The sequence below is a fragment of the Zootoca vivipara genome, chromosome 7 (genome assembly GCF_963506605.1).
Source record: "Zootoca vivipara chromosome 7, rZooViv1.1, whole genome shotgun sequence".
In the NCBI taxonomy this organism is placed as follows: domain Eukaryota; kingdom Metazoa; phylum Chordata; class Lepidosauria; order Squamata; family Lacertidae; genus Zootoca; species Zootoca vivipara.
This window is the reverse complement of record NC_083282.1, coordinates 49,274,318-49,297,024: the sequence shown is the minus strand read 5'-3', so window position 1 is coordinate 49,297,024 and position 22,707 is coordinate 49,274,318. Positions and strand designations below refer to the sequence as shown.

Below are 22,707 nucleotides of genomic sequence, written 5' to 3'. Positions count from 1 at the left end.
TACAGCCACCATAGTTGTCTCCTTTCAGCGGTCCAGCTTGGTAATTTCAGATCCTGGGTATAATGGTCTTCTTGGGAGTGGGGAGGGGCTTTAGGTGGTCCTACATATTGCTTCAGATGTGAAGCACACAGTTAAAATTCACCTTCTAATCCACACCCTCCAACATTTGTCGGATGAAAATAGGGACGTCCCATTCCGTAATGATAATTTCGCTATTTATACCCCGCTCATCTTATTGGGTTGCTCCAACCACTCTGGGCAGCTTCCAACATATATAAAAACATAATAAAACATGAAACATTACAAAAACTTCCCTATTCAGGATTGCCTTCAGACGGCTCGGGGGGCGGATAACTGCATACCCTCCAACATTTCTCCAGTGAAAATAGGAAAATAAGGAAAAGTGGAACATTCCGGGATCAAATCAGAAACCAGAATAGCTTCTCTAAATCAGGGGTGTCCCTGGAAAATTAGGACACTTGGAGGGGCTGCTATTCCCACACCACCATTCCATCTTTATGACTGCTTCTGTGTTTCTGATATGTTAAAGGAACAAACAAACAACAGTTTTCCAGACCTGGCAAGGAGGGGAAAAGATAAATCATGGGTAGGCAAACTAAGGCCCGGGGGCCGGATCCCGCCCAATCGCCTCCTAAATCCATCCCGCGGACGGTCCGAGAATCAGCGTGTTTTTACATGAGTAGAATGTGTCCTTTTATTTAAAATGTACCTCTGGGTTATTTGTGGGGCATAGGAATTTGTTCATTCCCCCCCCCCCCAACCAAAGAAATATAGTCTAGCCCCCCACAAGGTCTGAGGGACAGTGGACCGGCCCCCTGCTGAAAAAGTTTGCTGACCCCTGGGATAAATGCTCTGAGCGTGTACAGTTTTTCATTTTAAAAACTACAGTCATACCTCGGTTTACGTACGCTTCGGTTTGAGTACTTTCAGTTTAAGTACTCCGCGGACCCGTCTGGAATGGATTAATCCACTCTCCATTACTTTCAATGGGAAAGTTCACTTCAGGTTAAGTCCGCTTCAGGTTAAGTACAGACTTCCACAACCAATTGTGTACTTAAACTGAGGTACCACTGTAAATTAAAGCATACTACCAATGTGACTGGGACCCAGGTGATGCTGTGGGTTAAATCACTGAGCCTAGGGCTTGCTGATCAGAAGGTCGGCGGTTCGAATCCCTGTGACAGGGTGAGCTCCCGTTGCTTGGTCCCAGCTCCTGCCAACCTAGCAGTTCAAAAGCACGTCAAAATGCAAGTAGATAAACAGGAACCGCTACAGCGGGAAGGTAAACGGCGTTTCCATGTGCTGCTCTGGTTTGCCAGAAGCGGCTTTGTCATGCTGGCCACATGACCTGGAAGCTGTACGCCGGCTCCCTCGGCCAATAATGCGAGATGAGCGCGCAACCCCAGAGTCGGTCACGACTGGACCTAATGGTCAGGGGTCCCTTTACCTTTACCTTACCAATGTGACTGTGGGAATAAAATGGTGTTTGCTTCTGCTCCTCGGATGCTAAACATGTTTACTTGGGAACAAGGACCATTTTGCAGTAGAAAAGGATATACATATAGATGCAGCATCTGTACATGCCTTGCCAACTGCCCCCACGTTAGCCTAGGTGCTGACATCCTGTTTCCTGTTGACTGCATCCTTTGCTGCTTTTTGGGTTGCCACTTGGAGCTCCCCTGACCTGCGGGGCCCTAGACAGCAACTCCAAAGTCCAGCTGCCCTACTGTTTTCACCCTCCTTCTCCCGCCCTGGTAAAGCTCAATAAATTTGAACAACTGACATATATGCATGTTGTTTCTCTTCCCCACATGTGGCAGCTCAGTCAATGGGAAGCTCACAAAGTGCAGGGACCTTTTTACATAGCATTGCATACCACATAGAGTTTGTCCCACAGTCACACTGCATCATGTTGTTTACAGTTCATACAGGACTATAGTCAATCTGTAAAGCAGTGATTCAGTCCCATTGTGGTTCGTGCCATGGTGAAAGAAGATGAATAAAACCAAAAGTCAGCACTCCAGAACCCATAATGTAATGTGCATTATGCACAAAGGCTTCTATTGCCTGTTTGTTCTTGAAGAGGGAAAGATGTAGCAGCACAGATGGGAGCAGATAAAATCTGACAGTCTGGGTGGTGTTTTTTTAAAGAAATCCATGGCCCTGGAAAAGGGATATACTGTACATTTTGCAGTAGAATTCCCCTTGGATGCTTTGCCCATTCCTAGTTTACATACTGCTTTACTCACAAAGGGGAATAAATATCCAATAAACCTTATGTGTACTGCAAGTGTTCTGCCCAATAACATTTTAAATACATGCAGGTTGATTTCCAAGAATCCCTTGTTGTTCTACTTCAACCACCAAGCCTCACCTTCCCACGCTCACTCATGGCATTGAAGACTGGGTTTGTTCCGTTAGCTGCCTTTTGTACCTACCCTATTGTACACATGCTGGGACTAGTGTAACTTTGAAGGTGAGAGGATTAAGTGGGTTCTTATGCCTCTGGAGTATAGGGGAGGGAGAAGCAACATTTCCTCATTGGGAAGGTCAAGGGATCAATCACCGCAAACAGGGAAGAAGACACACACACACACACACACAGAGAGAGAGAGAGAGAGAGAGAGAGAGAGAGAGAGGCAGAGAGGCAGAGAGGCAGAGAGGCAGAGAGAGAGAGGCAGAGAGAGGGAAAGCTTGCAGCAAGTGACATTTAATACACATTTCCAGCAACCTTACATGCCCTCAGAACTACTCTGGGCACCTTGTAAACTGTACTGCAACCAGAAAATAATCAATCATGGCTAGATATGGATGATTCTATCCATTTTGGTTTCTCCCAGTTTCTCAGTTTTCTTATTTTTCAGTTCTCCACACTTTTGCATCAGTTTGCAAAAAACCACCTGCATTTGAATGCAAATTTCTCCTAATATGCACATTTATGTACACCATTTTGCATACAAAATACAGATTTTGTTATTTTCACTAATATATGCATTTTTTGGTGCCTATTTTGCCCTAGTACATGGATTTTTGTACACATTACTTGGCTGTAGAATTGCATGGCTAATTTCAAAGAACTGTGAATTTCAAAGGATGGTTGTGGTTCATTTCACATATTATTTCAGAGAGTGTATATTAGGTAGGTTCACCTTTAAATGTTAACTGAATTGAATTTCCCTCCCATCCCTTATTTTGTGATGTTGCTTCTTTTTGGCAGAACTGGGAAAATATTTTTACAAAACATTGCCTTACTAGTACCCTAAGATTCCAGCACACCTGTGGTTGCATTCTATGATATCTGACATGCTTGGTGTTCTAAGGCACCTGGAACTTAGTGGGACAACATGATGTGTAATTTTAAAGGGTATATATTTAAGGACCAGAAAGAGATGAGATTTTACATAAAATAATTATTAAGACCAGCACCATAAGGATCATTCCTTCTTACCATCTTCTGCCTCAGTCTTCTCATCTGCGATGGCCTTTCCCAATCCTCATTAATTAATATTTGTTATTAACATGAATGGTTTTTAACTATTCTGGTTCATGCTGCAATATTAAGTGACCAGATTTTCTTTAGCAAGCATCCACAGGCCTTTTGAGACCATAATCCTGCTGACCATTTTTGCCAATTGCATTGCACTGGCGATCTACGTGCCCATGCCTGAAGACGACACCAACAAAGCGAATACAAGACTGGTAAGAAATTCCTCTTATTATTTCTGGTCGCTATTGTTCTGTTGGAGTGCTTCACTCCCTGTCTCCAACCATTACTTATTCACAGTGTCTGATGCTCCAAGCTACCTTCATAGTAATTGCTCAGACAGGCAGCATTAGAAAGATCACACACACACCCCTCGGTCCCTAATATTTAATGTACAAAATCTCAAACCTCAAGCTACTGTATGACCTGAATCATTTGTTTTGTGCACAGATATATTTGGTCCACTGCATCTTGGGACAATAGCTAGGGGAAAGGAAGTGTACCACATTCTCACCATTTTTCTGTCCATTGGAACTTTCACCTGGCCATTTCTGATTAGAGTGTGGTGATACTGTACAATTGTTTTCTCTTCCCAATCATTTTCAAAATTTTGTTTAAAAGCATAAAAATAGTTTCACCTTACTGTTCAAGAATGAGATGCTTTGGAATTCCTCTTCTTCCATAAGAATGTCACATCCAAAATATATTCTGTGTATTTTCCCTGCATATCTTCAAAATGCATTTTGGAGAGATGAACTCCATGGCTTCGTTGATAAGAAGGAAAAATTCATTTTATGCACTGTTCAAGGATGGATCATCTGGGATACAGCTGCATATGGCTGAAGACTTTTATCCCATTCTTACCAGAGGCTATGTGAATGCCAAATCCTCATATTTTCAGGAGCATCTCTGAAAGAGAAATTTGATCCATAGCAAGCCCAGTCCATTATACTCTTAGCTTGCCTCTTATGTAATGTTGAATATTGTGATAGTTGATCATCATCAAGCAGAACATGAGAACAGGGAAAGAGAGAGAATGAGAATGAAAGAAAGAATGTATTAGTTGCACACACTGATGCATAATTTAGTTGCACAAAGGACAGTGTGCCTAGGGAGGGCAGGATTCACAGACAGATTCAAAGGCCTATATTCTTCGTGGGTGAGGAGGGAGACATTTTAAAGGACATTTGTTGTTTTTACTTTTTAAACTTTGTAATTACTAGAGATATAGGTACTACAGAGGAATAATTTTATGTGGTCTGCAACTTTTGTGTGAGAGAGACTGCTTGCACCCTTCCTAAATGCTGTCTCTAGTTGCATAAGGAAAATATGAATTTTCTGTTAATACTTAACAATTTTGTGTACTGATTCTGTACAGTAACACCCTCCCCCCCCATAAAATATCAAAAAGAGAGAAATAATTCAGCCTCTTCGGGGCATGTTCTATAGCTAACATTTGCTTCCCAGCTGTGGAATGTCTTCCTAAATAACTGGAATTGCTAAATGACATCCAACACAGAGCTGCTGTTTCACAGAAAGATACGAGGCAAGGAAGTGCTGAGCAGACTGTCCCAGTGACCAGCCCTGCTGCGCAAAGGAGACCTGTCCAAGTTACATGCTAACATGCCCCTCAGTCACTCAGACAGGAGGGCCCAGTTAGGACCCACTGAGTTACTAAACAGGAACTGTGTGCTAGTTGGGATTTAGTTGTTCTATTGTAAGAAGCTGTTTCAAATTGCGAACTGTGTGTTAGCAGAACTGCCAATTAGTATGGAGGATAAGTGAGGGGGGCCTCCAGGGATTACCCTAATATTGGGCAGAGTGAGTAACCTGCCTCAGGTGGCACATTTGCAGCCCCCAGCTATTCCTCCTGGGCCACTTACCCTTACTAATTTCAGCCTGTTGTCCCATGGCATCTCCTGGGTGTTCTGAACTAGCCTACCGTGTTTCTCCGAAGATAAGACACCGTCTTATATTTATTTTTCCTCAAAACACACACACTATGGCTTATTTTCAGGGGGGTGTCTTATTTTTTCCCTCCTCCTCCTGCCGCGGCCGGCATTGCTGCTGCGCCTATCACTATGTCTTATTTTCGGGGTATGGCTTATATTCCTTGGATGCTTAAAAATCCTGCTACGTCTTATTTTATGGCTACGTCTTATTTTCGGAGAAACAGGGTAATAGCTCAAGTGCTGTAGGGAGTGCTGTCCACCAGTATTTATTTGACTTCTGTATGTGGAGTGGGGAGCAGGTGTCATCTCAGGAAGCAAAATGTCTTTGCTTCTTGTGGGGCCTTTAATGGACTCCACAAATCCTACGCTTGCCTCTCCCCAATTTTACCCAGATTATGCCCACCCATCCTCCATAGCCTTCTAAACCAATCACCAAAGAGGACCATTGAAAAAGTAAGGGCCTTCTCCACCCCCTTGTCGTTCAAACCCTGGAACTAGCCTTGCCTCTATGTTAAGAGACACTTGAAAGGGTCTTGTCTTGGGAATGAGTGCAAAATATATAAAGAAATAATAACTCTAGGTAACTTCAGTCTGCTTCAGTCTGAAACATGCAAAGCCTGACAGGGAAGGGGCCCTGGCAACCCTGAGGGGAGTTTAGGGTGACAGACAGTTGCAGCTGTGAGGGAGAAGACGGCAACAGCAGCCTCTGGTATGAATGCTGGGAGAAGGAAAGTACAACCACAGTAACTATTCTAGGCTGTGACAGGCGAAGGTAACCATGCCGACAATCAGGTCAAGAAGGATGGACCAGACTTTAAAGCTAGTCTGCAGCTTCTTTGTCCCAGTTTCCTTCTGTCTTTACCTTTGCTGGGTAACATCTCCCGTGCCATAAAGTGCTGGCAGGAATGCAGAGTTGTTCGATGGAGTGCTGGTCCAGGGACACTCCAGCTGGCAAGAGAATCCATTGGTTCCCCTATAAAATCACAAAACCAGATTAATATTGCTTCCATTTGAGAGCCAAAGCCAAAGGGATGCTGAGGAATAGAGCCAAGTCATATTATCTCCAAGGCTTAGCGGAGAAGTGAGGAGCAGATTTGCCCTGACCTTTGGGGCAATTAAACACACACACACACACACCCCAAAAAAGGGAGAGAGGTCTGTGACGGAAAAGTTTGTTTTGCTGAGCAGGTTGGGTCTCTAAGTGTTTACATTTTCTTTTCCCCTGCCAGCAAATGGTTAACAAACGGCAGCTTATAACTGGCCAGGGTTCCAGGAGGGGGTGTTGAAAAGGAGAGGATTTGGAGAGACAGTTTATTAGGTTGGGATAGGTAGTGAGAGGAGAGAGAGCTGGTTCTGTGTAGAAACATCCACTCTGAGGAATATATCACAAGCTAGAGAAAGGAGTCTCTGAGCTTAGTGTGAAGGACAGTATATGGTGTCCTGTAAGAGTAATTAGGTCAGGAATTAACTGGGAGGCTGAGCCTGAGCCAGGAGAAGTAGAAGCTGTGAGAATACAGTCTACTTAGGACACATTCCAGTCAGGAGGGGAGAAATACTTCTACAGTGGTACCTCGGTTTGCGAACGCAATCTGTTCCACGGAGGCGTTCGCTTGCCGAGGTATTTGCTCGCCAAAGGCACACTTCTGCACGTGTGTGAAGCGCCGATAGAGTGCTTCTGCGCACGCACGCGCTGCGCAGATCGCTTCTGCACATGCGCGAGCTGCGCAGATCGCATCTGCGCATCCAACGCTGCGGAACCCGGATGTAAACACTTCCCGGTTCACAGCGTTCGCAAACTGAGGTTTTCGTAAACGGAGGTAGTCGTAAACCGAGGTTCCACTGTACCAAAAGAGAAGACTCCCAAACCAGTTAAGAGGGGTGTGGTGATCCCTTGGGTCTCTTACTTGGAGTACCTCAGGAGTAGGGTTGTCAAAGGGGTGTGGTAACTGACAGGAAGTACCACCTTGGTTAAGAACCAAAGTATTAAGTGGCAACAGCTGTGCAACAACAGAGAAAGAACTGAAGTGAAATAACATTATATCTGAAGTATTCTATGTTTTACCCACTTTGTGTCATGAACTTCCTATGTTAAATAAAATCTTTCTTGTTTATTTGATCAAATCCTGCCTGAGACTCCAAATTATTAAGTTTTCCCTCACATAAGTCCCCCACAAGATAATCTGGGGTAGTTTGTAGGAATTTGGGTAATTGTTGTTCTGTGAGTTGGGTGCACTCTATTTAAGTGAGGGCCAGAGGGAAAAGTCCCATCGCGCTGTTACAAGGGCCAGCTGTTATTTTTTTCCTGATGGGATGGCAACCCTAAAAAGAATGTTTGGCTGAAAATATGGTATCCACTTTCATGAAAAATCTGTTAGCATGAATCCATCTTGTATAGATTGTAGCAAAATGGGAAAACCTAATCTTTACTGCTAAATGGGAGCAATCGTCAATTGGGTTTTCTGTGGATTTGCATTTGCTCCAATTCAGAGCCAAAGGGCAGGTTTTCCTGGGGGAAAGTTGTGAGGCAAACAGAAAACCACTCAAACCCATGTCTAGAAAGCACAGGACAAGTGTTAAGTATGGACGAGCCCTTAGTGGGACACTACGTTTAAGTCCATTTCAATGGGTCTATTCTGAGTTAAACTTAGTTGAATACCACCCAGCATCTTGAATAATTAGTTAAGCTTTCTAGTTAATATTGGCTACTCTTACATTTCAAAGAGTCTGGCGATACCTTAAAAATTCACAAATGTATTATGGCATTAGCTTTTGTGGACTACAATCCAGTTCATCAGATGTATAAAGTGGATGAATGAATGCATCTGAAAAAGTGGGCAAAACTTACAGCATTGTATATTTGTTAGCCTGTCAGGTACTGCAATATTTCTGTTGCTTTTGCTACAACAGACTAATATGGCTGCCCCCTGGAAACTACTTCGTAACAAGACTTATCCAGCTTTAAATTAAGATCAAGGCACAGTAGTATGCATGCTGATTGGATTTATACTATATCAGCATGCTTTGGGTTGTAAAGTTCTCAGTAACTGGTTAACATGCATATTTGTAATTACACCCACGTCAATTATATGGCTGTGTAATTGGCATCACATTGTAGCCAACACGTTACTTAGCATTTGATGAATAAGGAAGCTGTAGAATGATAAAAAGCCCACAATCTTATTTAGTCCCCAAAAGGCCAAAGCTTATTTTACAATGAATCAGTTAGTCTTTAAGATCCTTTGATGTACATAAAACACACACACACACCCTCCAACATTCCTCTGATGAAAACCAGGACACATGCTTTTGATGCCGTGCTGCCGCGGAAGTCAGCTAGCTCATGTGAGAGTGCAACACGACTGCAGGCGCCAGTGGAGGAGGGGGGGAATGGGACATTCTGGGATCAAATCAGAAGCCAGGATGGCTTCTGTAATTCTGGGATGTCGTGGGACAATGTGGGTACTTGAAGGATATGTTAAAAAGTTTGTTTATAAAAGGGATGTTGCATTTGTGATTGTTCCTTCATCTTGATCTATGGGAAAGGCAACGGCCATTTGTGTTTTCCTGTATCAGTGGTGGGGAACCATTTTCTGCATTGTCTTCTGCACACCCTTCTGAGGGCTACATGCCAATGACACAGGGGTCAGAGGTGAAAGCAGGCAGAACAATGAATCTAAACTTTACCTTTGTACAGTAGGCTGCTTCCTACACACACCCCTCTCAATCCTCCATCCAGACAAGTGAGAGGCGCTAACAGACTTTAAGGACATAACACTATGGAGGCAAAAATACTTGGGGTGCAAAGCAAGCCAGTGAGAGGTGTGGCTGGGGAGAGTCCTGAGGGCCAAATAGAGTGACCTGATGGTTGCATGAGGCCCTCAGGCCTAAGCTTCCCTATCCCAGTCTTTTAAAGGGAACAGGAACCAAAGTATACCTGATAGTGTGGAAGGTTGTATAAAAGGAAGAGGAAATGCCACTGTGACCCAGACAATACCTGGGAAATTATAGATTTAAGATGCAACTGCTCTGATGAATTTTGAGATAGCGCAGAGCTGTTGTGGCTGAAATGTGTTGGCTGATGGGAGTTGTGGTCCAAAGTATTGCAGGGAAGGGAACTAGTGTGTGGCGATCTGACTGAGACTGTAATATATATCACTAATCTTGCCCATCTTCCCTCTCCCGTTCTCTGTCTTGCAGGAGAAGCTAGAATACTTCTTTCTCACAGTATTTGCCATTGAGGCACTGCTAAAGATAATTGCCTATGGATTTTTATTCCATGCAGACGCCTACCTCCGAAATGGCTGGAATGTGCTGGATTTCACAATAGTATTTTTGGGGTAAAGGAGCTCAGTTTTATTTCTGTCTGTGTATATCTTTAGATTTCGTTTATGTTAAACATATTCAAATAAATGATAAAAGTACATTAACAGTATAATCCTATATATATGTCTACTCAGAAGTAAGTTTCATTGACTTTAGTGGGACTTATTCCCTGGCAGTGCTTTTTTTCCTTTTTAAAAAAAAAGCCAACATGTTTAGGAGTACTCTCATTTTTACTCAAGAAAACCAGCATTTTATAGTTCAAATCGGGAAAAATAAATACAATAAATGGACAAAGATTCACAAAATGTTTAGGGGTATGTGTACCCCTGCCCCCCCCGAAAAAAAGCACTGCTCCCTGGTAAGCATTTATAGGATTGCAATATAATGGGGCTTGCTTCTGGATAGGCATTTTGAAGATGGCACAGTAAGTTGTAGCTTTTTTCTTTTTAGAGTTTTAAACATTGTACAAAATGCATTAAAATAAATACACGTTTACAAATAAAAGTAGCAACGTATGGTATGAGGCTACCACTTGCTGAACCTTATGATTCAGCTGTGAGACCAACCAGTCACTCCAACTTAGAGCAGAGCCGGACTTTTAACCCAGAATATACAGTTTTTGCCTGCTCAATTACAAATCAGTGTGCTGCAGAGAAGCGAAGTGATGCAGTTAGTATTTTTCTGCATCACCCAGTTAATATAGCACGGAAAACCACGACACATATTGGCCTATGCTGCCCTTGCTTCGTGTGGTTGCCGATATGGCGAGCTGTTTTTGTGCAGCACCCCACAGTGTGCAAATCAGGCTTTTCTTTAAAAAATGTCATTCTACCACAGAGCTTTCCCACTGGACTCAATCTATGTGGAGTGATTTAAAAGTAGCCTCCATGCAACAGCTGCAACATGCACACTGTGGCTGCAGAAGCCTTAGGAACCAAGCTTCCTTTCCTCCTGGGAAGGTGCCTAAACACTTTCCCTTTCATTCATTATTTGCCTCTTGCTGCATCTGCATAGTTCCCACCATACTCCTGTCCCTTGTTTACCATTTTCTTTGTCCATTGTCTTGTAGAGTCTTCACAGTGATCCTGGAGAGAGTCAGCGTAATAGAGAATGCCCTTCTCAGTGGGCAGGGTGGCTTTGATGTCAAAGCCTTGAGAGCCTTTCGGGTGCTGCGGCCCCTACGCCTGGTGTCAGGAGTACCAAGTGGGTGAAATGTCCGTTGGGTTAGATGAGTAGATGCAGACAGAAGGCTACAACAATGATGACTGGACACAGCTCCCTTAAGCCAGGGGTAGCCAGTTATCTTCCAGATATCATTGGGCTGCAGGCATCACTGAGGCTGGCTGGAGTTGGAATCTAACAACATCCGGAGGGCACCCCATTGACTACACATGACTCCATTGACAATCAGAGAAATAAGAAATAGAAATAGATTATGTTCTTATGCTAAATTGTTTGGGGTGGGGAGCAGGAAACTGCAGCAGGCTATGTCAAGTAGATTGTAACTAGAACAATCTGCAGGTAACACCTGCAGGTTGGCCTTCAAAGAGTTTGAAAAGTATTTAATCACATCCAAACACTTGTGGGGGCCTTGGAAGAGAGAACAGATATGGCCAACCAAAACAGTAATTGAGTCCAGGTGGCACTGTGGTTAAACCACTGAGCCTAGGGCTTGCTGATCAGAAGTTCGGCGGTTCGAATCCCTGTGACGGGGTGAGCTCCCGTTGCTCGGTCCATGCTCCTGCCAACCTAGTTCGAAAGCACGAAGTGCAAGTAGATTAATAGGTAACACTCTGACGGGAAGGTAAACGGTGTTTCCGTGCGCTGCTCTGAATACCAGTTTCTGAATACCAGTTTCTGGAAACCACAGGAGGGGGAAATGCTGTTGCATTCAAGTCCTACTTGCAAGCTTCCCATAGGCATCAGGTTGGCCACTGTGAGAACAGGATGCTGGACAACATGGGCCATTGTCCTGATCCAGCAGGCTGTTCTTATATTCTTGTGACATAAGCGTTCTTTAAAAAACTACACCATTACCCCTGCCTTTACTGGTAACCCCGCCTTTGTTAAAAAATAAACTTTCTCTACCCTGGGAATAGGGACACGGGTGGCGCTGTGGGTTAAACCACAGAGCCTAGGACTTGCTGATCAGAAGGTCGGCGGTTTGAATCCCTGTGACAGGGTGAGCTCCCGTTGCTTGGTCCCAGCTCCTGCCAACCTAGCAGTTCGAAAGCACGTCAAAATGCAAGTAGATAAACAGGAACCGCTACAGCGGGAAGGTAAACGGCGTTTCCATGTGCTGCTCTGGTTTGCCAGAAGCGGCTTTGTCATGCTGGCCACATGACCTGGAAGCTATACGCCGGCTCCCTCGGCCACTAATGCGAGATGAGCGCGCAACCCCAAAGTCTGTCACGACTGGACCTAATGGTCAGGGGTCGCTTTACCTTTACCTAACTGACAAACACTAAAGACTGAATTTGTTAATTCATGGAGAACATTGACTACGATGGGAAGAACTTCTGTGTTATTTGCTTCACCAAAAGGAGGGCTGTGGCTCAGTGGTAGAATACATGCTTTGAATGTGAGGTTCAATCTCTGGTACCTCTGTGAAGGGCTAGGAAATATTCCTCTCTGAGAAACTTGAAGAGCTGCTGCCACCCAGTGTTGACAATACTGTTTAACCAATTAACTGATGAACCAATAGCCTGATTCAAAATAAGGCAGTTTACCTGTGACACTAACTTTGTGCACATTAATTGACTTCAGGTAAATGGGAGGCTGAAGGTGTTGTAGCATTCTGTTCTCTCTTCCTCATCTTCAAGAACAGCAGCACCATGACCTGAGTCATACTTTAGTCTCTGCTTCCTCCTGAAAGAAAAGAGCAGCCATGTTGCTACAGAAAGGGTATAGCAGTAAGAAACTTCTCCCAGGTAGGGCCAGTCCTACCATGAGGCAAAGTGAGGATTCTGCCTCAGGTGGAAGGTGCTGATGGGGCAGTGGCAGTGAGGTATTGAAGGATACAGCTGTTTGTGCCATATGCCATAGCCTGTGCCCAGTGCTGTCAGGATGTTGTCAGCAGCTCCTGGCTGGTTGCCCAGGAAAGTATAAAGGCAAAGGAAACGTTTCTTTTTGTCCTTTTTTATTTCAGTCTTTACAGAGAGAGGCTATAGAACCCAGCCTCTTGGATAATGGCATTGTCCCTAGTGAATATTCACCTCCCTTCTCTCCCACTTCCTCATTCGTCATCATCATCACCTCCTCCTCTATGGGTGCCACTAAGTGCCCTCTGTCTTTGAGCTCTTTGCTCTCCTACTTTTAAGACTTGCCAAGTTCTGGGAGATGGAGTGTCTGGAATGCTTTCTAATGACAAGGTGTCAGCTGTATGTTGTTCTGGCTCTCCCATGATTTCCCAGTTTCCCCCCTCATCTGCCTCTGAGCTGTGACCTCCCTCGAACCCCTGTTGTAAATCTACACTGTCTTCCTCTTCCTCCTCACTGGAAGGGTCAGGATAGGAAGGCGGTCTCCACCATTCCCCCTCTGCCCAGTCCCTGATAAGTGCCTACTAATACATCCCCCAAGTGTGGTGGAAGCTTCTGTGACCAGTGCTGAAGGAAGATTCCGCTACCCATCCAGCTGTAAAACTGGGGAAAGCTGAAAAATAGCACAAGCCCTGCCCCCTGATGTGTTTGTTGCTATGTTCATAGCACCACTACTTATTTATTTATTGCACAGTCTTGTAGAAGTCACCACATCTCCCTTACAAAATGCAGGTCAGTGCTCATGAGGTTAGAAGGTTAAATTGTAAAGGGGATCATATGACAGCATATGGCAGCAACTGGAAAGCAGAAAGATGTAGTGCAAGGATGGGAAACTTGTGGCCCTTCAGATGCTGTTGGACTCCAGCTCCCATCATTCCTCACCATCAACCATGCTAGTTTAGCTGATGGGAGCTGGAGTCTAACGGCATCTGGAGGACCACAGGTTCCCCATCTCCAATGCAGTCAATAGAATAAAGATGGTGTGAGCAGCTGGCTCTCTTCCTTCCTGTTACAGGTCTGCAAGTGGTACTGAACTCAATCGTCAAGGCTATGATGCCCCTGATCCACATTGGTGTGCTTGTTGTCTTCATGCTTGTCATCTATGCCATTATGGGGCAGGAGCTCTTCAAGGGCAAAATGCACAAGACCTGCTACTACAATGGAACAGGTAGGGGATGCAGTTGATCTGCTCATAATTTATAAAGCTGCAAGGAGGGGTCTGGGGCATCACCTTGAGCTACATCTATGAGGCAAAATATCTGCCTTTTGTGCTCTTGCATAAACAAGAAGTAGATGCAAACGAGAAGCCTGCTGCATCCTCTGAAACTGTTCCCATTAGAACTGGGGAAAGGGGTACACGCTAAAATAGACAGATAACAGTGAGCACAAGCTACCCTGATAGAGGCTCACATTTGTCCCTTTGTTTCCTTCCTTAGATATCCTTGCAACCGTGGAAAATGAAAAACCATCTCCATGTACAAATTCAGGCCATGGGCGCCGTTGCACTATTCCTGGTTCAGAGTGCAGGGGCTATTGGCCGGGACCCAACAATGGCATCACCCACTTTGATAACTTTGGGTTTTCTATGCTGACTGTCTACCAGTGTATCTCCATGGAAAGCTGGACTGAAGTCCTCTACTGGGTAGGCTAAGCTTTGGCCGGGAAGGGAGGAAGATAACGAAGGGCTCTTTTGCAAAATGTAAGGGATGAGGAGCTATGGGCATATAGTCATGTCATCTCCTTGGTAGTGGACTCACTCACTACACAATAAAAAAATTCCTTCAGTAGCACCTTAAAGACCAACTAAGTTTATATTTTGGTATGAGCTTTCGTGTGCATGCACACTTCGTCAGATACACTGAAACAGCTACACTGAAACAATGACACTGTTGTTTGAGTGAATCAGTCCCCCCACGTGCAGAGCATTCCCCTAGTTAGGACACCTGTCTGCACAGGGTAGACATCAAGTTCTAGAAGATCCTTAAAGTGTGGGCTCCAGTTCCAAGAGTCCCCAAAAGTATAAGATATTTGGAACCTCATAAACATTCACTTAGTGTAAGCAACATACTTACTTTTGAAATTATTACTCAAACAAGAAATAATTTGTCAAAACAGATACTGCAGGAAATCTAGGCGGGGTCCACATCCTCACCTTTAGTTTACCCACCAGGTCTCCCAGGTTTTTGTTTAGTGGAAAAGAAGGTATGATGGATTAGTCAAGGTTTTCTCCCAGATTTGTCGTGGTTGTCTCTCCAGCCCTTTCCCCAGAGAGTAGAAGATTCCCAGAGTGTCATGTATATGGACCACTTTACAAAACATTATCATCACATTTCTGTTCTGCCTTAGATAAATGATGCCATTGGGAATGAATGGCCCTGGATCTACTTTGTCAGCCTCATCTTACTTGGGTCATTTTTTATCCTTAATCTGATCCTGGGTGTGCTCAGTGGGTAAGCAGCTCATAGCATGTGGTATGCTCTCTACTCTCTCAGCAGCAGCAGCATGGCAGTTTGTCCTGAATGTGACTTAAAACAGTTTAAGTCCTATGAGGAAATGATGATCTTTTTTATGTTGCTGGGGGGGGGGAGCATGAAAGCTTCCTTTCCTTTGCCCCATATTCCAATAGCTCAATTTCCCATTGCTAGACCTGATGCATCAATAGAATGCAAGGGCCAGAAAGGGACATCATAGTGATATGAGCACATATTGTGGTGCAGCATGGATAGAGTACACTCAATCAGTTGCATGTTGCTCTGCTTGTAACGTATTGGATTGGCTGGGGACACTTGGGGACACCACACCATGCTTGCACGGCACTGCCAGGAGCAGGGGTGGAGCAAAGCAAGGACTTTTCAGCAGTATGAATCAGCACACTGCTCTTTCATGTTGAACCGCAGTAAAACATGAAGTATGGCTTAACACGACGTGCAAACAAGGCCATTATTGTAGTAATCCTTCTAACCCTCACCCTGTAATGTAGGACACTTTAATTAGGTCCAGATTCTAGCAGAGAGCTAGTGGCTTGACTGAAACCACCAAGTCATTACTGAGCGAGACTTGAACTCAGGACTGACTCCCTGATCCATCACTATACAAGTTCTCATCTGAGTTTTTTCCCCAGGGAATTCACCAAAGAGCGTGAGAAAGCCAAATCACGGGGTACGTTCCAGAAACTGAGGGAGAAGCAGCAGTTAGAGGAAGACATGAAAGGTTACATGGACTGGATCACCCATGCGGAAGTCATGGATAGCGACCGGACACGTGGGGAAGGTACTAAGCTTTTTATTACAGTATTGGCTTTTTTTGTTTTGTTTATTCTTGCCAGTTGATGCTGCTGCTTAGAATCAATAGGGCTGGGAGCAGTGCTTGCTGGGAAATGTAGTCTGAGAGAAAAGGAGATTAGGAAGCAAGAAGGAAAATCGAAGGCCTGGGCAAAGTTGCAGAGCTACGTAGCATTTGATGTTAATGGTTTTGTAAATAGCACAACAGGTTTCTTACCTTTCATCATCTTTCACAGGAATGATGCCATCAGACGAAGGTGGCTCAGAGACAGAGAGCCTGTATGAGATTGAGGGCATGAATAAATGGATTTTGTTCTTGTAAGTACCATGCATGGCAATCCAAACATGCTCATGTCCTGCTGTAGTGCAAGAGCCCCAAAGCTCTCAAATTTTGCTGTGAGCATCACTTTTACATCTTTTTTCAAATATTTCCCCCATATCTTTGGAAATGTGGCTTTTCATTTTTTTTACAGTCAAGAAATGCACTGCTAAGGTACTTTAACTTGGTATAACATTGAATTCCTCCCAGAGACCATAGGGATTACTTATTCTTCCATCTGCACCTGCAGTTTTGATGGCCTTGTTAGGCCTTATATGTTCCCCTTAAAGACGCACAAACAAAATATTTGGAAGCCACCCTGGAGATTGCAGATACCAGGGAAGAAGTTGCACGTTGTGTTTTGCAGGCCTGCTTTAGTGCTGCATCATCACAACCATATTAGTAAGTGTGATGCTTTTCAAAAGTCCTGTGAAATTCTGAACACGGGCGCTAGAGAAAGTGAAAACTAAGAAGAGGTAGGGTTCTGAAGCCATTTTCAGGGGTTCATCTGCCACCATTCTGGTTTTAACTGTCTCCTTTTTCTCTAGTCGACACTGGCGACGATCGAACCGTCTTCTCCGCAGGAAATGCCGCAAACTGGTTAAGTCCAGGTTTTTCTATTGGTTTGTCCTCTTGATTATCGCGTTGAACACCATCTCAATAGCTACTGAGCATCACCAACAACCTGATTGGCTGACCAAGGCTCAAGGTGAGTTGGGCACTCTGTTTAAGGGAACTTTGAAGGTTCTAATTAACAAGGGGTGGTGCTGTGATGCTCTCGATCCTAAACTTCCTTGCTTGATCCTCTCATTAGTTTCTTTCTGCTTCTCAGTGCCCTAGTCCCACTTTAACCCCATACCAAACATGTTCCCATACGAATATACTTCCTTCTTGCCTCAAGAAGCAACTGCATTTAATATAGTTTAGCCCTAAGCATAATGTAAGAGGTTGATTCTAAGGTGTGAAAGGCAAAAGGCAAAAGGAAAACTGAATAGACTGCAGGGGAACATGGTACAGGAAGTATATTGGTATTTATATTTAAACTGGAAATTGGAAAATGTTATTGAAAATGCAAGAGCAGCAAGAACTTTGCTCAGTTATTTCCTTAACGACCCATATTTAGAAGGCCATTATCAAGAAGTTTGAATCCTACCTTAGATTTTTTAGTACTTGCCATGTTTAGGAATTGGAAGGGTCTCAGCATACAGACTACCCCCCCCCCTTCCGCAAACCCCTAACATGATACACCCGCTACAGGTAAGGGTAGCTTGGTTCTTGCATGCACTCTTAATAACTTCTGTTAGCTGGCTTCTGTAAGTGGAAGCACTATTTCCCAGCAGAGGAGAGCTGAGTAGAGTGAAGGAAGTAATTCTGGACTTCCCACCTCCACTTTTTCCTCCCAACCCTCACGCGCTCTCTCTGAAGAGGAATTGGGCTCCTTGTGGTCAGAGGAGATCTGGTCCATTCATCATTCTGCTTACAGATATTGCCAACCGGGTGCTTCTGGCCCTCTTCACGATAGAGATGATTCTTAAGATGTATGCTCTGGGCTTCCGCCAGTACTTCATGTCAATCTTCAACCGCTTTGATTGCCTTGTGGTGTGCACTGGCATCCTAGAGGTCTTGCTGGTGGAAATTACCTCCATGACACCCTTGGGCATCTCTGTTTTGCGGTGCATCCGCCTGCTGAGGCTCTTCAAGATAACTAAGTGAGTATGCCAACCATTTCTCATAGGGCTTGGCTTCTAGAACCTTTGCCATCCTGGTGAGATGCAGTAAGCTTGGAAGCGGAACAGAAGCATCCAGCTAGTTTTGGAAACATAATGCTAGACTAGCTGCATCTCTCGTACTACCTGGCAGAGCTCCTGTGTATTCATTTGGTGGCCATAGTGTTGGCCACATCCACACCATACATTTAAAGCACTTTCATAGTACTTTAACAGTCATGGCTTCCCCCACCCCACCTCCAAAATCCTGGGAGCTGAAGTTTGCTAAGGGTGCTGGGAACTACTTCTGCAAGGGGTCTCCTAACAACTCTCAGCACCTTTAATGAACTGCAGTTCCCAGGATTCTTGGGGGGGAGCCATGACTGTTAAAGTGATATCAGTGAGCTCTAAATATTTGGTGTGGATGTGACCACTGTGTGGCTACCTGCTTCAAGTCCATCTCTACAAAGTAAAAGAGGATGTGGGATTTCATCTCCTGGTGTCTCTGAGTGAGGCTGAACAAATTGATTAAATCTGCCACCCGTTCTCTGCCTACGTATCTGTAGTGGAGAGCAGTGATTTGTCAAACTTTCCCTTGGATGAACTATGATGTTTGAAAATAGTTTTGCTAGTTCTGGGAACTAGTCGTGTTAGGTACCAAGCTAGATTAGATGGCAGAAGAGAAGATGGAGTCATCCAGGCATAGCAATCTCCCTGCCGAATGCAACTGAGCACGCTGAGCAGCTGTACTTAATACAGTCTCATATACAGATTGATGCTATATTGTTTTAATGCCTTTATTTGAGCTGCTGTAGTCTTTGTTTGGTCTTTGGCATACCCCCACCTTGGCATCACTTCTTGGGTGAAGAGCAGGTGAAAACAGCAAATAAATAAATTGAGTTTTTCGCCCTATTGGATGTGGCTACACATGCTCAACTGCATTCAAGATGGCAGCCATGAGATTATAACTAGTTTTAGTGGCACCCATAGTTAGTCATTAGGATGATTCATATTCTCTGTCTTTGGCTAGAAAGCTGCACTTCAAAGGTTGGCTCCTGGATCTGCAAGTATCCCAGCATCTTCACATAGGTGTGCACATAACGTTGCCGTCCCTCTCTAGGTATTGGACCTCTCTGAACAACTTAGTGGCATCTCTGCTGAACTCGGTACGCTCCATCATCTCCCTCCTCACTCTCCTCTTCCTCTTCATGGTCATCTTTGCGCTATTAGGGATGCAACTTTTTGGAGGGAGGTTTGACTTCGATGATACAGTGATACGGCGCAGCACCTTTGATAACTTCCCTCAGGCTCTCATCACCGTCTTCCAGGTACAACTTGTAGGGTTTAATAAGCCAGTTTAAGGGCAGGGTTTTGTAAGTGACAATTGTGGTCTTCTGTACTAAGTTCTGGCAGAAAATGGGTGACCAATGTGGGAAATAGGAATCTGTGAATTGTGGGATATTGTCTGAGCATAGACTTTTTGGACAATGGGGCCTGAGAAAAGAGTCTTTAACGAAGAGGTCTTCAAACTCAGATGAGAACCTAATGCAGTCTTCCCCAACCTGTTGTCCTCCTAATGTAGTTGGACAACAACTCCCATCACCCCTGACCATTGGCCATACTGGCTGGGATTGATGGGACCAGATATCCAACAACATTTGGAGGGCACCAGGTTGGAGAAGCCAGGCCTCATGCAATGCCGGTGCTCAGGATACCCTGTTGCTTCTAAAATCTCTCCTCTACTTCTAGGTCCTGACTGGGGAAGACTGGACTTCTGTTATGTACAATGGCATAATGGCTTATGGAGGGCCAGTCTACCCTGGTGTGCTGGTCTGCATTTACTTCATTGTTCTCTTTGTCTGTGGGAATTGTATCCTTTCTTTGCCCCATTAGGGGGATGGAGTCCTCTATTAACAGAGTCAGATAAAAGCTCTTCTCCACTGAATTCTCGTGCATTCATTTTGCAACATCACCATAAGATGCAATGTAAGTATTTCTCACAGCATTTCATGGTGACAGCATTTCACGTTGGTCCATTTTCTGTCCACGCTGTAGATGGGTGTGTGCATGCATGTGGCTATGGGGACCAGTACACAATCTGCACACCAGGATCCTCCTTTTTGAAATGAGGTTCCCATTTCTTCTGACTGCTTCCTGCACTTTTCATTCTGCTCTACCTGCCAAACTGAATGGTGTGGGAAGATGTACCCCATTATTAGGATTATTAGCTTATTAAGAACATGTTCTTAAGTCTTTTTTATTTATAAATATAGAGACCACCGTTCATGTCAAATATCAGGGCAGTGTACAACCACATGTACAAAAGAGATAAAACAATATGTAATGATCATAAAAATGACTAGTTCACCTTAAACAATTAAAACATTGAATAGGCCTGTTGACATAGTCTTCAAGAGCCACCTGAAGGTCAGAATTGAGGGTGCCTGCCAAATCTCTGCTGGAAGAGTATTTCATAGCATGGGATACTAAATGCCCAACTTCTTGCTGAAGCCAGTCAAGCTTCTGAAACATGGGGAACAACCAACAGCATCTCTTGATCTCAGTGATCAAGCTGGGATAGTAGGGCTCAGGGAGTCCTTTGAATATCCTGGATGCAAATTGCTCAGGGATTCAGGTTTATATTACCTAAACTCACACTGTATAATTCCTTAGCCTTGCTCCCCACAACCCAGATATCTTGCTCAACGTTTTCTTGGCTATTGCCGTGGACAACCTTGCTGAAGCTGAAACTTTGACCTCTGCCCAGAAAGCCAAAGCTGAAGAGAAGATGAAAAAGAAAATGGGCCGGTCAGTTGTGCCTCCTGGTGGCCATGACAATATCTACCTCTGGGTTCTCATCTGGGACCCGACAGGGGGCTTGGCTGAACTGTAAGGTGTTTCCTGCACCCCACCCCTCCATAATAGCTTCCCCTTGGCTTCACTTCCCTCTCCTCTTGCTTTCTTGGTTCTTCACTCTAGAGGTTACCCGGAGAAGTCAGAAGAGGAAAAGCAGTTGATGGCTAAGAAGCTGGAACAGAAAGCCAGGGGAGAAGGAATGCCTACCACAGCCAAGGTCAGCCATGGGTGACTAGGAGCGGGTGAATCAGTCAATACTGTATTGCTTTCTCTCTCATTGTCACTTTTCCATTCCAGAGTTCAGTTCCCCACATTTCCACAGCAGTCTGCAAATTTATATTTAAAAAGTCCTCATGAAAATTCATCAGCATTGTGGGACAAATTTGTCCTGTAAATTTTCTATGCAGGTTTATCTAAAAAACATTTTCTTGCAAATCCATTTCCCCCAATAGAATTCATTTTTGATGTTATTTTAATCAATATATGCATTTTGATGCAGACTTCATGCTAGCGTGTGCATCTTTTTTTACAAATTTCTTGGCTGGAGAAATGCGTTGCGAACTTTGGAAACATTTCAAAGGATCACTGTATTTATCTCCACTTTCAGAGAGTGTGAATTGGTAGGTAGATTCACCATTCAATGCAGACTGAGTGGAATGTCTCCCCCATGGGGTGCCTTCTTTTGTTTTATTTTTCTATTTAGGTTCTTTTTAAAAAAGCCCCCACAAAACACTGTACGATAGAGACAGTATGAACAGAATTTTTTAAAATGGTTAAGAATCCCTTAAGAATAAACAATACAATAAAATCAATGTCATTTTAAATAGACGTCCAGCCAGCAGAAATCAGTCTTCTGAAACAGGAAGGTTTTCAGAGCATGCCTAGAAACTGTATCAGAGTGAGCTTGCCTATGCTGCTGAGCTTCCTTTCATTTTTATTTCTTCTGTTCAGTTGAAGGTGGATGAATTTGAATCAAATGTCAATGAGATCAAGGACCCTTATCCCTCCGCTGACTTCCCAGGTAAGGAAGGTTTGTCTCTTTCATTCCTACCACAGGAATGAAGAGAATTATGGGATGAACTGACTTAATGTTGTGTTGAGATGTTGAGATACCCTGATGTTTATATTTCGGCTTAATAGCAAGCCTAGAAATGAGTGAACCTTTTGGCTGTGCATGTAGTGTCTCTGCATGAAGCTTTTCTGTGACCGACTGTGTGCCCCGCAGGCGACGATGAAGAAGATGAGCCTGAAATTCCACTGAGTCCTCGGCCACGTCCCCTGGCAGAGCTGCAGTTGAAGGAGAAGGCAGTGCCCATGCCCGAAGCCAGCTCATTCTTCATCTTTAGCCCAACCAACAAGTAGGCCTTACTCCTCCCTCTCTCTCTCTTACCTAGACACATGACAGAAACTGAATAGGTTTCTGAACTGGCTAGAAATTCAGATACGAAGACAATCTAACCAGGAATATTTGCTACCAGGCACAAATTCCTTCCTGGCCAGGCTTGCTTAACCTCAGCAAAGACAGGCAGATGCCTTCAATTCAGACTGTCCTCTTCAGACTTTCCTTGAATGGTTATTAAACTAGCACCATAGCTGTAAAAGTGCTGTAGTTTGGCAGTGAAAGCACCGTAAAGTAGTAATTCCTTTAGTAATGTTATAGATTGGGTTGTCCAAGAACCCACATGTACATGGGCTCAATTCACTCAACAATTCTGCTCCAGAAATTG

The 22,707-nt window shown here is 44.2% G+C and overlaps 1 protein-coding gene across 2 annotated transcripts in view; it reads left to right on the top strand.

Moving 5' to 3' along the window:
* The window catches only part of CACNA1S (calcium voltage-gated channel subunit alpha1 S), a 65,461-nt gene that overhangs the window by 4,411 nt on the left and 38,343 nt on the right, over positions 1 to 22,707 (top strand). For both annotated transcript variants that reach the window (XM_060277002.1, XM_035122301.2), the window contains exons 2-17: positions 3,615 to 3,720; positions 9,655 to 9,794; positions 10,850 to 10,983; positions 13,834 to 13,986; positions 14,255 to 14,460; positions 15,165 to 15,268; positions 15,940 to 16,088; positions 16,336 to 16,417; positions 16,967 to 17,127; positions 17,902 to 18,127; positions 19,245 to 19,452; positions 19,874 to 19,994; positions 20,818 to 20,932; positions 21,104 to 21,197; positions 21,932 to 22,001; positions 22,206 to 22,338. In XM_060277002.1, coding sequence (XP_060132985.1) covers positions 3,615 to 3,720; positions 9,655 to 9,794; positions 10,850 to 10,983; positions 13,834 to 13,986; positions 14,255 to 14,460; positions 15,165 to 15,268; positions 15,940 to 16,088; positions 16,336 to 16,417; positions 16,967 to 17,127; positions 17,902 to 18,127; positions 19,245 to 19,452; positions 19,874 to 19,994; positions 20,818 to 20,932; positions 21,104 to 21,197; positions 21,932 to 22,001; positions 22,206 to 22,338 — 2,202 coding nt within the window. The remainder of the gene's footprint in view (positions 1 to 3,614; positions 3,721 to 9,654; positions 9,795 to 10,849; positions 10,984 to 13,833; positions 13,987 to 14,254; positions 14,461 to 15,164; positions 15,269 to 15,939; positions 16,089 to 16,335; positions 16,418 to 16,966; positions 17,128 to 17,901; positions 18,128 to 19,244; positions 19,453 to 19,873; positions 19,995 to 20,817; positions 20,933 to 21,103; positions 21,198 to 21,931; positions 22,002 to 22,205; positions 22,339 to 22,707) is intronic.